Raw genomic sequence first — 16,629 nt, 5'->3', positions numbered from 1 at the left:
CTTGGCTAACCAAAAAAAAAAAAAAAAAAGCCAGCCCTTAGAAAAATTTTTGTGCAATTCAATTAAAAATATAACAGCATTTGGCAGTCTATATTACCACATTCAATTTTATTACACTCTTTTCTGCCTTGTCACTCTGAGGAAACTGCCTTATCTATTATAACACTTGAAATAAACTTTGATCTCAGCACCATATTAATGTTATTAAACTTGGCTTCTCAAAAGCAAGGGGCATGTTTATTCATCCTTGTATCTTGGCACATGATAAATAGTTGAAGCTCAATAATGATTTGCTTACTTGAAGATTTACTGTTTGGGCCACTGAAGGAAAGTGAGAGTATCTGATGATACCCAAACATGTCATCATCTAACAAACTGTACTCTGAAAAGCAAAAGGTTCCCATCACTGAAGTAAGAATCCTTACAGTGAATAACTAAGAAATACACAGAGAAACTTCAATGGCCCGGAGAGCTGTATATCCCCATTAAATCCAGTAAACAGCAATTATCCCAGTCACTGGACAGCACTGATACCACTCACATGCCAAATAAAAATTCCATGGACAGTTATCCCTGTCCATTGTTGACCACAATGAGTTACACATATGCTTGAGGTCAGTCTCTCTTTGATTGTCCAGTAAAGCATGATGTGTGATATGATCTTTAGACATTGTGTGAACAACTATTACTTGGGGCCATTATTATGTTCAAGGAGCTGGATATGGAAAGTGGTGCACACAAAAAACAGTAGGTCAGAACACAATGGGTTTCTAATGAAGATGTAAAAGAAAAATGAGAAAGGGAACTGACCTATGTACATGCTTATTATAGCAAAATAAAATGCTATGTGCTCACCAAATTAATTTTGTTTCCTTCCTGGAATTTCCCAGATTTCTTTCAGTTAAATTCCAAAAGTAGAGTTCATGTGGCTGATTAATATGGGTGGAAGAGGTGATTTACTCTTCCAAGCCTGATCAATACAAATCTCCTTTATATCAATCTCCATTCTGCAGACCCTGGAGATCATATCAATGAAATTGCTGTCCAAAGATGGAAGAAGCCTGGATTCCCGATGACTGTGTACAGCAGTCTGGACTCCCTCCACCCTAGCCACCAGCCATACTGAACTGTGATTTGGGCTTGACAAATACTACTCGTATATACTGGAGATGACACCACTCTCATGCCAAATAAAAATTTCCTTAATGATTAAATAACAACATAGATTAGCATTCAATGAGATAGGTATGACTACAGAATGATTACTGCTGGAGTAAAGTTATGTGACTACAACCCAGACTCTGTGACTCTTTAGCCATTGCCCTTGTCATGTCTCTTAATTATAAATGAGTCTAAGTAAAACTAAGTAAACAGTAAGAGCTTTCCAGCAATATAACTTTATAATCATTGACCACTAGAAGCTTTATCATCACAAGAGAGACTTGGTTAAGTGCCCCATAAAGAGAACCAACAGCTAATCCAGGAGTCCAAGAAACAGAGCTAAAGTTTGGGCTGCATTGGAAAGGTTCCCAAGATGAGGAGGATACTGAGTAGATATTCCAGGCTATATAGAATTTGAGGAGACAAAAGTGAGGTGGAGAGTGATATGAGCAACAGAAGGACAGTTAGTGTTGTGTCTGCGCCAACCTGTCTGAGAAACGGCAGTCTGGGCAATGAAGCTCAGGAGCACTCGTGTGTGCAGGTGTAAGAAATGAGGCCAGAAAAGTCAGTTCCATCCAGAGCACAGTCTGGACCTTATCTTACAGTTGGTAGTTCAGGGTGAGTTGCAGAAGGTTGCCATATAAAAGATGACAGAATATTCATCAATGGTACAAAGACCTGGTCAGACTTAAGGAGAAGGACACTGGACAGAGGGAAAGAAAGCAGGCAACTCTAGTCATGAGCTGTTTGTGCAGTGATAGGTGAGCTGCTGGAGAGGGGCAGTGATGATGATGGGTGGGTGGGGGGGGAATTAGTGAAAGCTTAAAGAGGAGAGAATTCCAAGATTTCTAGAAGGTGTGAGGCAGACTGGTTTTAATTCTCATGAGAAATAAGGAAGCCAGAAGAGGGTACTGGTTTGGGGAGAAGAAGACACATGTGGCATCAGACCTGTTGGTTTTAACATATTTCCCAAAAGGAAGTTCAGACGCATCCACTCAGTTAGCACAACTGGTACAAACAAGTCACAAACATCAGGGATTTATAAATGTGTGCAGACTGGAAATATAGATATGGAAAAGCCAGAATTTGTCTAGGTTGTTCCAACTGTTGATTTCCACCTTTCAGGCCCAGTCCACCCCAGCCTGGCCTGGCAGGATTGGCTCAGGGCTCACATCCCTGATGAAGGTGTGGGCTTATCTTGTCCTTTCCTTGCTCTGCCAAGTGCTTGTCCATCTTTGTGCTCTGGGTTTCATCTCTGCCCAGTGCATCACAGTGCAGCATGTGCTCTCCTCATGCCTGAGTTACGGGGTTTTTAGGGATCTACATTTCACCCTCATTTTGCTCAATTTTGATAACGGTCTGATTTATTTTAAGAGTCCTAACCTTAGGGCAATTTTCAGGATTTAGTGTGGAAAAACTTTAAACAGAGGACCTCCTCTTCTTCTCTGAAAGGGGCCAACTAGAGTATCTTGTTTGAGACCACCCAACTTCCTATCCAGTTGCTATCACTGGAACTGGGTCAATTTATTTTTTTTTTAATTTTTTAAAAATGTTCTAGGACCACTGTCTTTTGTTTTTTAAAGATTTTATTTATTTATTTATACAAGCACTGGGTACAGTCAGAAGCGTGGGAGGGTGAGAGAATTCACCAGAGCCAGAGTGGGGAGAAGAACAGGCAGACTGACGAAGTACACTGCTGAGGGGAGCAGCGGGCGGCAGGAGAGGCCTGAGTGCCATGTGGGACTCTCGCCAGGGGATGGGGATCAAACAGGTGCTGGGGAGGCTGCGGGCAGCTTCCCAGCCCAGTGCTCAATCACTGCGCTACCAGGGAGGCCCGGAACTGGGTCAATTTAAACAGGTTAGTAAATGGTTCTAAAATTTCCAGGGCAATGAGAAGCCCATTGGTGTGGGGTTGGATGGCTATTCTTAGAATACATTTGAAGTTTTAAGCAAATCTGAGATAGTGCTAACAAAGCAGTTAAAACAGAGTTAGGATAAAATCTAGGAAAAGCTAAAAAACACGGACTTGATTAAATTCTGGACATGGGAATGACACAGATACAAACATACAAATACGAAACCACTTTTGGGTCTAAAATTGAGGTTGAGGACACAGCACACAAGGCAACTTTCAAGAAAACTATATTTAGGGGGGTCACAATGAACATTGGGAGCTGGGTGAGTTGGGCCTATATGTGAAGAATGAAAGACAGGAATTCCTTTAAAGAGACAAAAATTTCTTTCATGATTTCGTAAGAATCATGAGCTTTAAGAAAACTCTGCATACTAGGCTCTACCATTTAATAGTACATCTATGTGAGTTACAATCCTATCCAGCTATTTTGCCAAATAAAATCAACTCTCATGCTAGTGTCATTTTCAAAAAGAAAATTGCAAAAGTCTATATGTGATCTCGAGAAAATTTTGATTTTAGAGGAAGATGTTCACACAGTTTTTTGGAATTCCATTTCCTGAAGATAAAATATATTCTTCAGTTTCTCTCCATTCCAGCACGGTTCATCCTTTCCTCCCCTTTTTAAGAGCTAGCTTTGCTAGGAAAATTAGTCGCATCTAAATAAATGTCAGGAGGCACCGCCCAAAAACTAAGTAGGCAGCCAGTCCGCAAAGCCACTAGGTTGTAGACTTTTTCTTATAGCAAATGCAGCAAGAACAGTTGCTGCTGGTCTGGAGGGCTGTACCCTATACCTGAACCCTGCTTAGAAATTTCTGTCCATAAGGGACACACACTTTCTTATTGTGGCTGCAGAGGACAGAGTCTTCCGTACTCTGTGCTCAGAAACTGATTTTGCTACACAGGGCACCAGCATGTCATGTCTTTGTTTCTCGGTGGCCAGTTGCACACAAGTGGGTTCTAAAGGTTGATTCATCCACCTTCCATGTAGCTTTTTGTCTGCCTTTCCATTGCTTGCTGTCTATTCGCAAACAGCAAGCTGTTCTCATCCTTCTCACCTGAACCCTAAGAACTCAAGGGGCAACTCCGGGTTTGCCCTCTGTATGAGTGGCAGAGAGCATATAGATGATGCAACTTCTAGGCATTGCTCAGCTGAGCAAACCTGCTTTGTAAAACCATGAAGAGAGGGCTGGCCATGGCCATGCTCTCTTGAAAAGAAGCAAAACTGCCTCAGGAGGAGACCTTACCTGGTTCTCTGACATGGACTTTGGTCTTGGATTCCTGAAACCCAAACAGTAAAGTAGCATGAATGAATTAGCAATCATTTTTTTGCATTGACAAAGTACCTCTGGGAGTAGCTGGAGACATAGGGCTTAGAGAGAAGACAATGAGAGGCTGGGGTGATGATGCTGGGGCGCCTTGGGCATTTGGCACGTCCACTCAGTCAGCAAACTGGTACAAACAAGTCACAAATAACAGAAACCCCAGTGAACCAGCATTGGCATGTGAGGTAAGATCTAGATCAGAGTAACAGTTTAGCTCATGTCGTTTCTGCACTTAACATTCCCTGAGTGGTCACTGTGAGCAAGCACCATGCCTCCTGCATGACAGGAGTCATCGCGTTTCATCCTCACCCCCAACCACCCCACACGGGGACACCATTACAGCTGAGGAAATACTCAGGATATGCAGTATGGGTCACCTTCCCCTCAGAACAATGTCAAAACAAAACAAAGTAACTAAGATCCAGGTTATAAAGCACCAGGACAGACCCCAAATTTTATATCTCAACCAAAATATTGAAACCTCCAAATCTTGATTTTTCTAAAAGTGTCAAAAATCAAACAAAAACTGTCCTCTCCTTCATTATTCCATACTACACTTCACCATCTTCATCCCCTCTATTTTGTAAATTGCTTTTCTCTCCCCAGTTTTATTTATACTTCTCATTTCACAGTACTTTTCTCATTGCAATCCCCTCCCACACACCTTATGAGAACACCCTACGCTTTTATTTACCTTCGTTGGAATTTCCTCTTCAAGGACATTTTGGACTTCATCTGGGGCTGTGGGCAACTTGACAGTTAACTTGAATGTTCCTTGTCCAGGCCATACTAACTCATGGTTGTCTCTGTCCAGGACTCTCTGCCGAACTGAAATTTAAAAATTTTAAAAGCCAGTGGTCAAGCAATCTTCATTCATAAAATTATCCCATGATTTCCATGGGTTTCATCATCTCAAATCGATGGCTCGATCATTTCCCAAGAGAGGCCTTAAGCAGCAGAAAGAGAAATACTTAGCAGCAGACACAGATTTCAATTCCATCTTTAAAGTTATCATTTTTAACTGTGAGCATCTTTCTTAATAAAAATACAAAGTCTGTCTTCCTGTCTAATCGTAAGTAGTTAATGAAGATTGTTTTGTATGTGTGTTCAGTACAAACATGAAAGAAATATAATAAAGAACTTAGTACATTACCTGAGGTTATTTGGTACCCAAAAAGATAGCAGTATTTATTCTATAGTGAAGAACTAAGTATTTCTTATGCTGAGCCAGTAGATTGGGGCTTGGGACACGATGTGATGGAGGCCACAATTTAGGAAATTGGCCATGGGTACAGTGGCCAGGGGTACGGCCTAGAGTTGTTTCAATCAACTCTTTAACCTGCGATAGTAAGGGACTCATATCTGATAGTAAAAGGAGTAGAAAAGAAGAGATGGAGGAGATTTCATGAAAGGAAAAAAGAATGAGCAGCGAACAAACTGACCAGTGGACAGAAGAGCACAAAAACCTGCATCTGAATTCCAACTCTGCCATGAACTTGCTGAGTGACACTGAGAAAAGATCGTAACTTCTCTAGAGTTCGTTCCCTCACGTAAGGAGGTGTTTCTGACCTATTCTGTTACACCCACAAGAGAGATGCGAGTGTAAGTCAGAGAGAGAAGAAAGGGAAATCAGTGTGTCTCAGACAGTGGAAAGAGGGAGCAGGTGAGTGTGGAAACAGAGGTGAGACCAGCATAGTCAGGCGGCTAAGGAGGTCAGGGTGAAGGAAGCCAGTGAGGGTGCCCTTGTGATTCACGGGTGCAGCTCTGCCCTGAGTGTGAGGTCACCAGATTATATTGTGAAATGGTGACCTGATGGGGCCAAAGACATACACACGAATCTTTCAAGAGGGCCTTGAACAGTTTTCTCATCTCAACTATCCACAAAGGGGTGGAAGAAGGGAAGCCTTCACCAACCGGATGCCAACTCAGAAGCTGGTCCAGAAACCATATGAGAAAAAATGCCAGACTCCTGAGTCACTCTTCATGAGAGAGTGGATGCTTCACCTTGGACATCTTAGGAGCTGTCCTAAGTTAGAATGAAGACTGAGGGCTAGATAAGACCCCAAAGCCTACCAGCAAGCTGAGGTGGTGTTTATTGAAACAGCCTCCTGACCTACTGCCTGAGGAAGAGCGCTAAGGCTGAGGAAGACATTCGTCTGTTAGTAACCGACTAACAGTATTGTTTTTGAAGCCCAGTTGTCTAGGGTCATGAACTCTGTGCTACATTCCTTTATGATTCTCTAGACTTTGACAGAGTCCTGTCCGGGCATCTGAATGTGCCAGCCTGTTCTGAGACTGAGTGTAATATATCTGGGCAGCCTTATTTCCAGAGAGTAGATGGTGTCTCTGTACGTGATCCCCAGTGAGGAGTTGGTGAATCTGGGAGGAAAAAGAGATGAAACTCTGCTACCATTCTCCCTTACCCAAGTGGACAGTCTGCTTCTGCAGCCAGCACCTCCGCTGCATTTTATTTAAAGAAAAGCTGGGTTCTCTTGCCCCATCTGAACAACAGTCAGGAGGAAAATGAAAGCAATAAGGATGATAAGTGTACGCATTTGAACAGGATTTCAATTTACACACAACTTTCAGTGAACCACATAAAAATATTTTAACAACCTCTTAGTTCCCTGTTTGTACAGACAAGTTCTATGGGGCTCCTTTTTATTAAGTGAATCACAAAAATAAAGTCACGTCATGCTGTGGACTTGCACCTGTTCCTGCATGGAGGATGGGGTACCCCTGCTAGGGCAGGTCACTCGTGCTCAGCAAATTCCAGGCAACTTGCTACTGAGAATGGCGCTCCTCTTGTGGGAAACTGAAACTGAAATGCCACAGGGACTTTCCACCTCCTTAGAACTTTGACCAGGAAAGGACCTGAGAGGCAGTAAGTCTGAGTATTTGTGCTCGGGCATAACACAGGAGGAGCCACTGAAGCAGTATGGGGTGAGGGGTTATAGTGGGCTGGGAGGGGTAAAGAAAGAAGGCCTAGCAGGGAGACCTAAATGATGTATGCTTTGAGAGCTAGAATAGAATGACGGCATCCCAAAATTCTATTTTACACCATCTGTGTATTTATGCTTTTTATGTTGTATAATCATTCCCTGTTTTGTTCACCCTAGGTCATCATCAAACTACAGATTCGCACCCTTTAGTGGAGCAAGGTGACCCGATTCCTGGTAAAACGTGCAGATTCCCAGCCACCACACTCTGTTTAATCTGCTGTGATTTAGGGGCGGGGGGTGTGGGGGGGGAGTTGGAGTCTGTTGTCCCAACTCAATAACTGCTCCTGGGGCTCAACAAAGAAAGAAGTGTCCCGAAGGGCCAGGTCCACACTGTTGACAGTGAAGAAATGACTCACACACCGCACAGCTGCCCTTCTGAGCTCTCTGGTGACGCACATCTCAGAACCCTCAGGAGTCTGTTGTTCTAAGTGTCCTGAGCCAAGGGGTCTCCTGTCCTTGCCCACCTGCTTTCCTTCACATTTATCTTCAACCTTTGGGTTTTATTGATTCCTTTTTTCATCCCTGCCTCCCCACTGCTACTGTTTTTAGGGCCTTGGAAGCCTCCTTGCTCTCTTCTGGGCCCTGTTTCTCAAATCCAGTGTCAGGAGAGCAGCATCAGCTTGTCCGAATCCCTGCCTATGGGCGCCTCCCTCTGGGGCAAAGAAAATTCATGCTACTGACCCTGTCCATACAGGACCCTCTATCGTCCAAGTCAAACTATCTCTTAGCTTTAATTTCCTTTGTACCTTTTCCCAAATGGGAGGCCTCCCTGGTGGTTCAGGGGGTTGAGACACAACCTATGAAGCTGTCCACAGCCTCTGCAGCAAGTGTTAGATGCCGGCCAGGGAGCTACCCACAGGGCACAGCAGACCTCTCCTGTCTTGCCCGCTGCTCCCCTCAGCAGTGTATTTCGGTCAGTCTGCCTGTTCTGTTCCCCACTCTGTCTCTGGTGAATCCTCTCACCCCGCCCCAGGCCTCTGGTCTGTACCCCAGTTCTTGTGTGCATAAATAAATAAATCTTTTTTAAAAAAAGAAGGAGGTTTAACAACAGAAGGCCTAAGATTTTAAAATACATAACTGTCCTCTGACATCTGACACCTTTTCCCAGTCCCCACGTGTACTTGCCGTCCAGTTTGCAGACCCTGCCAGCAGGTGCACAGGGATAAGCAGAGGACTGACTTCTCCACCACACTGCGGGCTCACAGGCCCCTGTTTCCCTGAGGAAGCCTCAAGCTTCCTGTGCTTGTTCATGCAGTGCTGTCAGGTCGGAAGCGCCCTCCCTGAAGTATTGCCCACCCCGAACTGAACTCACCTTCAAGGAGTCAGTTTTCATGTGATTTCCTAGAACTTTCCCTTCCCTTAACGCTCCCATAAACCTTTGGAGTTCTAAAATTGCAATGGAACCGAAACCTTGTTTCCAACACACTATACAATCTCGTAAATGAGGTGGGTACTCAGCTTTCAATCGGCTCTTTTCTGTCCTACCACGCTAAAGACACAACTCATTTTCGCGGTGCAGCAGCCGCCACCTCCAGGCAGCCCCAGGAAGCGCCTGAAAGCGGGACCGGCGGGGGGAAATCCCGCTCCGCCTGGTCCACGTTCTCTCCCCGACGACTGTGGCGGGATTCCCAGCCACAGCACAGCCTAGTCCCGGTCCCAGAGCCAACCCCAACTTTCCCCTAGAGGAGGAACCCGGAGGAGCCCGGCTGATCCCTCTTTTGCTCATCCCTGGAGCCCTTTACCGTCGTCCGGGAAGAAGAGCACCGTGAAGCGGGGAGGGCTCCCGGGTTCCCGGCGGATCTCGCATTCCCCGCCTCCCGACCTCTTCGAGCTCTGGAAGTACAGCTGCAACTTGGTGCTCAAGTTCTTCGGGGGATCCGGGCCCCAAGAGCCTTCTACCAGCAGAGGAAAAGAGCCGGATGCTGCCATCTTCGGCTCTGGTCCGTCTGCCTGGACTGACTCTTTCGCTTTCGTTTCCTTGAAAACTCCTCCCTGCCCTTAGTTTCTGCTTTTGGCTCTAAATAGCGGCTCCCTGACTTCACCTGCCTCTCTGGACCGCGGCAGTGGCTGCCACCACCACTTGAGGCTTCTGACCTCCCCAGCTGTGTCCAGGGGACCACAAAATTTCTATTTTATCCCCTAAAGGTTGGTTGAATTTTATCTACTTGAAACAACTTTGATGTAAATATAAAACAGGATTATGTCCAAAGCAGGTATAAAATAATAAATAGCAGGAATAAAAGTTTGACTCACCTTCACATTTCTTGAGGTGCTGAACAGATATACTGTGTCCCTTTGCATCTGCAGCCGTGTTTGTTTTCAAATTCACTGTGTAGATCTGCTGATTAACTGTGACTTCAGTTGTCGTTTGGCGATTTTTCTGGGCATTCTCTAATTGCAGATTGGTCATTTTGTCAAAACTGTGGTAAGTGTTATTGTCATGATATCGCCATTCTATAAATTCACTGGTATAATCTGCCTGGGATTCCTTTTTTTTGGCCAATCTTACTCTCCTAATCATTTCCTCAATTTCATTTCTAGCCTCAGTCACATCTCTGCCAATTCCCAAAACCTCAATCAAAGGTTTTTTATGGTCCAAGGATATAGCAATGTTTAATTTCTTCTGTGTCTCATTCAATTTCTGGGCCTCCTTTTCATCAAAGTCTTTAATACACTCATCTGCACTGGTGAAAGAGCACTGTTCCTTTTCAGTCAGATCCTGTATCCAGGAGAGGGCGTTTTCCACACACTTTACATTTTCACCACACACCTGAAAAATTACTGACTCTGTTTTATTTTCCAAAACTGAAGGATTGTATTTTTTTTGGAGAGCGCCGTGAGGAGCCCAAAAATATTAAGTAAAACAAGAAAATAACCAAACCAAAAAAAAGAAGAATCAAAAGAGGCCAAAATTCTAAAAAAGGAAAGACAGAAGCCAAAGATACTAAATAATCAAAAAAGAAGAGACCAAAATTGCTAAAAGACAAAAGAAAGAAAGATTATTGCTTTTTTTTTTTTACAAACAGTACTTTACATCTCCTGAAATTATAACTATTCTGACCATCTTCATTCCTTTTGCCTACCTCCACCTCCTTTGCATTCCCAAGACACCCAGCTGCCACTGGCAACCACCAATGTGTTCTATGTGTTCATTTTTTATTAACTCCATATAGAAGTGATGTCACACAGTATTTGTCTTTCTTTGCCCAACTTATTTTACTTAGCATAAAACCCTCTGGGCCTGTACATTGTTGTGGCATACTGCAGGATTTCATTTTCTGTAACTGAGTAATATTCCATAATACATGTAAGCTGCATCTCTCTTATCCATTAATTTGTCAGTGGAAACTTAGGTTGTTGCCACAATTTGGCTTTGATAAATAATGCTGTAATGACAGTGGGGGAAGGGGCTTATATCTTCTTGGGATCATGATCTCATTTCCTTCAGACAAATACCAAGAAGTGGAGTAGCTGAGCCACATGGTAGTTCCATATTTCGTTTATAAATGAACCCAAATTCTCACATGACCAAAAAAATTAGAAATGTGCATCTGGTAAAAACAACTCACATGGAATGTAAGACATCACAGACTGTTGGGGAGAAGGTTGAAATCCTTTTCTTTTCTTCATGTTGGCATAAAACACATCCAGGAACTGAGGCCTAAAGAGAACAACCGTAACTTTTTTCACAGACTGAGCAGATCCTTTCTGGACAAAACCTTCAATGGCATCTATGATGGCTCCAGCAACCTTATCTGGGTCTTGATTAGCACTTCCTGGGAAGGCAAATAATACAAATGATGGTGGTGGGGGACTCCATCCAGAAGAGGCTAAGGAATAACTTTGGGATTCCAGTTCTCAGAGATAAGGGTCCACTTCCCAACACTTCCATCATGACAGACTTTTCTAACATGGTATCAGTAAACACTTTCAAAAGTACTACATGCAATGGGGGGGTTTTGTTCCAGGATTTCAGTAGCTCCTCAATGATCAAAGGGCCCAGAATACTAACCTTTGGTGTTTTGCGTTCTTACCTCCTCTAATACACTGATCCTACTCTGCGTTTCTCAGAAATACACACCCCAGGCAGTCTTCGTCTCAGAGCTGTCCTCAGAATATCCATAAAAATCACAGGATGCTAATTTATATTGCAACATCATGCTCTTTAAAGAGAGCAGTGATTTTTTTTGTCTCAGTCATCACTTGAATTTATGCATGTATCCCCCAATATCTTTGAAGATCTGATTCAAACCAAACTAATTTTGTCAATTATTATAATCTATCATTCTTTGTACACAAGATGTCCATGAACCTCCAGGAAGTCTTTCCTCCCACACTCAGCACATTTTAACCAAATATAGAAGATCACGCTGCCACCTGAGGTCAGTACCTATTCTCAGCATGCTCCATGGCTAGTTTCTCACACCCACAGTCAGATAAAATCATGAAAAGTCCCAGGAAACACACAGAAACACATCATGAAAATTCATAGAAGCACCATATGAACAGCCTGGCTAAGTCACATGGGGTGGGAGGCAATGTGAAGAACCCTAACCAACATGGTGTGATAGACTTGGGGCTTGCCTGGATTAACCCTGTTTATGGCACCCCCACTATTGCAGAGACTGAGGCTGGACCTCTTTGACTTGACGACGTTGATAATTGTGGGACTGTAGACAAACCTCATGATCAGGGAAGGAGGATATTCTCCTTCGTTACCCCATGAGATTTGGAAGAATTTAAATGGGAGTGGCAGACGCATTCATACACATTTACTGTGTCCCATCGCAGGCTGGATGCTCAGTTAGGAACTCAGGACACACCGGATGTGGTGTGTGGAAAGAATGAGAGATGGAAGGACCGTTGAGGAAAAGGTGATGCCGGAGAGAACTGTGGAGCAGGGTGTGGTATGTGCACCAGTGTGTTCAGGGGAATAGAGCTGTTTTTTGAGAGAAAAGTGAAGGAAACCCTAGAACCAAGACGCAGGTCTAGTTAGGAGAGTGAAATAAAGGCTTGGGCAAAGGACAAGAGTTAAACAAAGAGAAGAGGTGAGAATGAAGAGTCGGGTGCTGGGAGAGAGGAGATATTTAGGCCATAAGTCAGCCAGAACTAGTGCCAAATGGGTTTATCCTCAACCCATTGTCCCCTTCCACCACCTGCACACCTCACGGACAACATGGGACATGCTGTGTTGCATGTTTGTGTCTGTCTTGCACAGGAGTGAGGTGTCCTAGTGGACCTCAGACCCTTTCCTGACTCATCTTTCTATCCCAGGTGTCCAAGCACAGGGCCTGGCACAGGGCAGGCATTCGGTAAGTATTTAACCAAACTAACTAATCAGCTACTGAACCTAGGAGTAGAGGGGGGTGGAGTCAAATGCTAGAGTGGGGCTTTGAACGTGACCCAGTAGTTCAGAGGAAGGGCAGGTTAGGGGAAAGAGGATGTGAACTGGAGTTTGCAGTTGGCGTAGGGCTGGAGCCGCTTAGATTTCGCTGACCCCCCATTCTGTCTGGGGAGGCAGGTGTCTTAAGGACAGGGAAAGGGCTTCTTTCATTGCCGGATGCTGTCTGATCCAAGTCCCAATTCAACTCAGAAACGCCACTAAGGGAGAAAGCTCCACCATCCTCTAGTCTGAGGACCATCTGAGGGAGTGACCGAGCAAAGAGGGCAATCATGGAGAATCTGCTAAGCTCCATTTTTGTGCAGACTAACAACTCAAGCAGGTCAGAGGAAGTTGTAGCAGGTGTGTATGAGTCCAGAAATAGGCAGATGTGTGCATATTCATACAGAATTAAAATTGCCTCATGTTCTTGTTTTTTTCCTTGACTCCACTGGCAACTCCTGCCTTCTTGGCTCAAATAAATGAAGGCAGAAATGCAAGAGCAAAACTTATACAAAACAAATGCAAGAGGAAAAAGCAGGAGACACAGACTATGAGTGATTATTGAGTGCTCATAAAAATAACTGTGACAGATGATACATAGATGATAAGTTGGCTAATATGCTAAATTGGATGCTCCTATAAGAGGAATGAAAACCTTAGGCACTTATAAAATATAACCTTGCAAATAGAGGGTAACCAAGTAGATACAGCAATTCATATGGAAACATAAGAGGAATCGTAGAGAATTACAGAAATCAAAATATGGGACAGAGATTTGACGGGGCAGAAGGTGACATGATAGTTAAGTCTATTGAGGCTAAACTTCTGGAGAACCTACAATGCCAATGTGAGCCACTCAAACTCAGATTCCTGAGCAACAGAACCATCAGCCCAGTGCTGAGTGTTCTGTCATTGGACCAGTCAGCTCCATCTACCTGGGGCCCGAGAGGGTTTGCCTCTCCCCACCAGCTCTTTAGGGGAGACCAAGCAGGAACTCCTCATTAATGCACTTGACTCAGATTCCTGCAGAAAGAGTTCAAAGGGCATCACCTTAGTAATGATAAAGCCAAAGAGCCATCTATATACATGAAGAATCACTCACTCATTGCATAGTCTGAAGAAAACAAAAAACTTGAAGGAAGTAAAGAGACTGAAAAAAGGAAGCTGGAGAGTTAACGTGTTTCTGCTCCATTCGATCCCAGTGGGTCCTGGTGGCTGCAAGGTCTCTGCACAGAGAGGCCCTAAGGCCAACCCCCACAGCCTGCTGCTGAAGAGGTGAGCAGAGCTGGATGTGCTCCCAGGTCAGGGGCAGAGAGGAGCACATGCACGCTCGGTGTGCTCCACGGAGGGGGTTAGAGGAGGGAGCTCATGGTAAGTCAGGGGGGATGTGGGGGAGACTGAAAAGAGACAAAGGGACTGATGGACAAGGAGAGATGCTCTCTCTTTCTCTTCTCTCCACTCCCCTCCTCTTTTCTGTCTTTCCCCTCCTCTCTCTATTGCCTTCCACGTCAGAGAACAAATCTCCCTCTAATAGTCTAACATTCTTCACTTTCCTTCAATATTTCCTCTCTATTATTTACACTACCCACAGACCTGCTTATTCCCCAAGGAACTTTCTTGGGTGAGAAAACTGTCCTAATTAGACTGAGCATTCCCCACAGTCACAGTACTGAATAGGGGAGCAGATGACTTGGGATTCTGCCTTGACAGGCAGAGGCTACACACCTGTCCCGATGGCTGGAAGGCAAATGGACGAGAAATTCCGTTTTTCACTCTCTTGCAAAACATGGGTAACAGATGTCTTGACATCATTTCCACCAACGACATGAATAATATTCTTGCACTTCAGTAAACCACCTCCTGTGATTAGGTAATCACTGTTGCCCTGTTTACCTGGGAAACACATGAAAAAGTTGCAAAAGTAGATGCTGATGTTCTTTGACTATTTAGAAAGCAACATGTCTGGTTTGGCAAATAGTATTTTATGCAGCTAAAAGGCTCTTGAAATACTCTCTTTCATGAATCTCTTTTGCATACGTCCTCCTTTTAACTATGAGATCACTTTTCACTTTTAATTCTCCATAACTGAAATTTTTGGTCAAATATATACTTTTAAGATCAATAGGTTTTCTTTCCAGTCCCAAGTCTCTCCCTGGTCTCTCTCTCCATAGCCCCTATAGTCAGCTAGCCATTCACAAATAAGGATTAGAGAATATCATTGTGCTTTACCTTGAAGATGACATTGGGTTTCTACATCTTCTCCAGCACCTTCTAAAATTGCTTTGGAGACCCCTACATGAGAAAATAAAGATGGTACAAATGTGACTAAAATATCCGTAGGGTTTTTTTTTTGTGTGTAAATAACATGGTTTGTTATTAATTCCTTATTAGATGTGCCTATAAAAACATGAATTACAAAACAGCATGTCTCACTATAAAAAAAATTCACAGGTAAATTAATTTGAAAAATATTTGACTCTATTGAATGTTTTCTCTCCTTTTCTCAAACATCAATGCAATTCTAATTTAAAATAACCAATTTCCTTGTAAAACAAACATTTATACAATTTAGAAGCTGACTTCCTAATAATGCCTCTGAATTTCCCTGTGTTCTGGATATTTAAGTATTTACATATACATTACTAACCCCTATTAATTTTACATTGCAATCAGTAGGGGCTTTAAATTTTATATTTAACTAGAGAATTGTTTCTACCTCAGCATGCACTTCAAGATGAAATTAATTTTAACCTACTGATAGAAACGGAATTCTAAATCACACTCAAAATTTGCATTTTAACTAATGCTATATACATATATATTGTCTTCAAAATTTATTTAACATGGATTTTTATATTTTTCCACTTTAAGGAATCTTGGAGGTCTTACCTCAGTTGAAGTTTTAAGGATTTTATTGTCTTTGTTTACCCCAAGCTCAATAACCACACATTTGCCATTTTTTAATCATGATCCCATATCATGAAAGGACCTTAATTCTTTCTCAAAATTCATCTAAAATTTTGGACTGGATTTTCACATGGTGACTAGCTTCTTATTCATTCAAACAATCCTTTGTTTTCAGAAATATTTCCTCGTAGCTTTGACAGCTTTGCATCAACTTTCTTTTTTTTTTTTTTTCATACCATCTTTCTTTTTTTTTTTTTTACAATTGCAATCCCCCCATTCTGACCCCAATCCCTCCCCTCCCGCCCCCCACCCTCCAAAAAGTGTCTCTGGTTCATAGTTTTTGTTGATTTTGATTTTCACTTTCTTATAGTTATTCATTTTCCTGGTCCCTTATTTAAGTACTTAAATACTTAAAAATCCGTAGGTTATATTTAGATTAGAATGCCTGCTCATTTTCTTTCCTTTTCCTCTTGTAGCATGATTTTTAATTGAGGTAACTTTGCTTTAAAGCACTATGATTTTTTTCAGTTTTTTAATCAATGAATTTTTTTATTATTTTTACATCATTATTCATTTTTAAACAACATTTGCTTCTTTCCATACCCTCGGGTGTGGTCCCCGTGGAGTGGAGTATCCTTTGCCAGTGCTCCCGTGCACCTAAAACACTATGATTATTTATTTATTAAGATTTATTTATTTATTTATACAAGCACAGGGTACAGTCAGAAGCGTGGGAGGGTGAGAGAATTCACCAGAGCCAGAGTGGGGAACAGAACAGGTAGATTGACAAAATACACTGCTGAAGGGAGCAGCGGGCGGCAGGAGAGGTCTGCGCGCCATGTGGGACCCTCCTCCGGTGGCCGGGGAGCAGCCACTCCACTTCCTGCAGAGGCTGCAGGAAGCTTCGCAACCCAGCACTTAACCGCTGCGCCACCGGGG

The 16,629-nt window shown here is 43.1% G+C and overlaps 1 protein-coding gene across 1 annotated transcript in view; it reads right to left on the bottom strand.

Moving 5' to 3' along the window:
* Window positions 1-9,329, bottom strand: part of LOC311170023 (protein mono-ADP-ribosyltransferase PARP14-like) — a gene marked incomplete at both ends in the record, with an annotated part of 76,276 nt that extends 66,947 nt beyond the window's left edge. The window contains 2 exons of the mRNA XM_084232340.1: window positions 5,093-5,226; window positions 9,143-9,329. Coding sequence (XP_084088466.1) covers window positions 5,093-5,226; window positions 9,143-9,329 — 321 coding nt within the window. The remainder of the gene's footprint in view (window positions 1-5,092; window positions 5,227-9,142) is intronic.
* Window positions 9,330-16,629: the final 7,300 nt, after the last annotated feature.

Source organism: Talpa europaea, assembly GCF_964194135.1.
Source record: "Talpa europaea genome assembly, chromosome: 4".
Taxonomy (NCBI): Eukaryota; Metazoa; Chordata; class Mammalia; order Eulipotyphla; family Talpidae; genus Talpa; species Talpa europaea.
The sequence above is the reverse complement of the archived record's forward strand: the minus strand, read 5'-3'. Positions and strand labels throughout refer to the sequence as shown.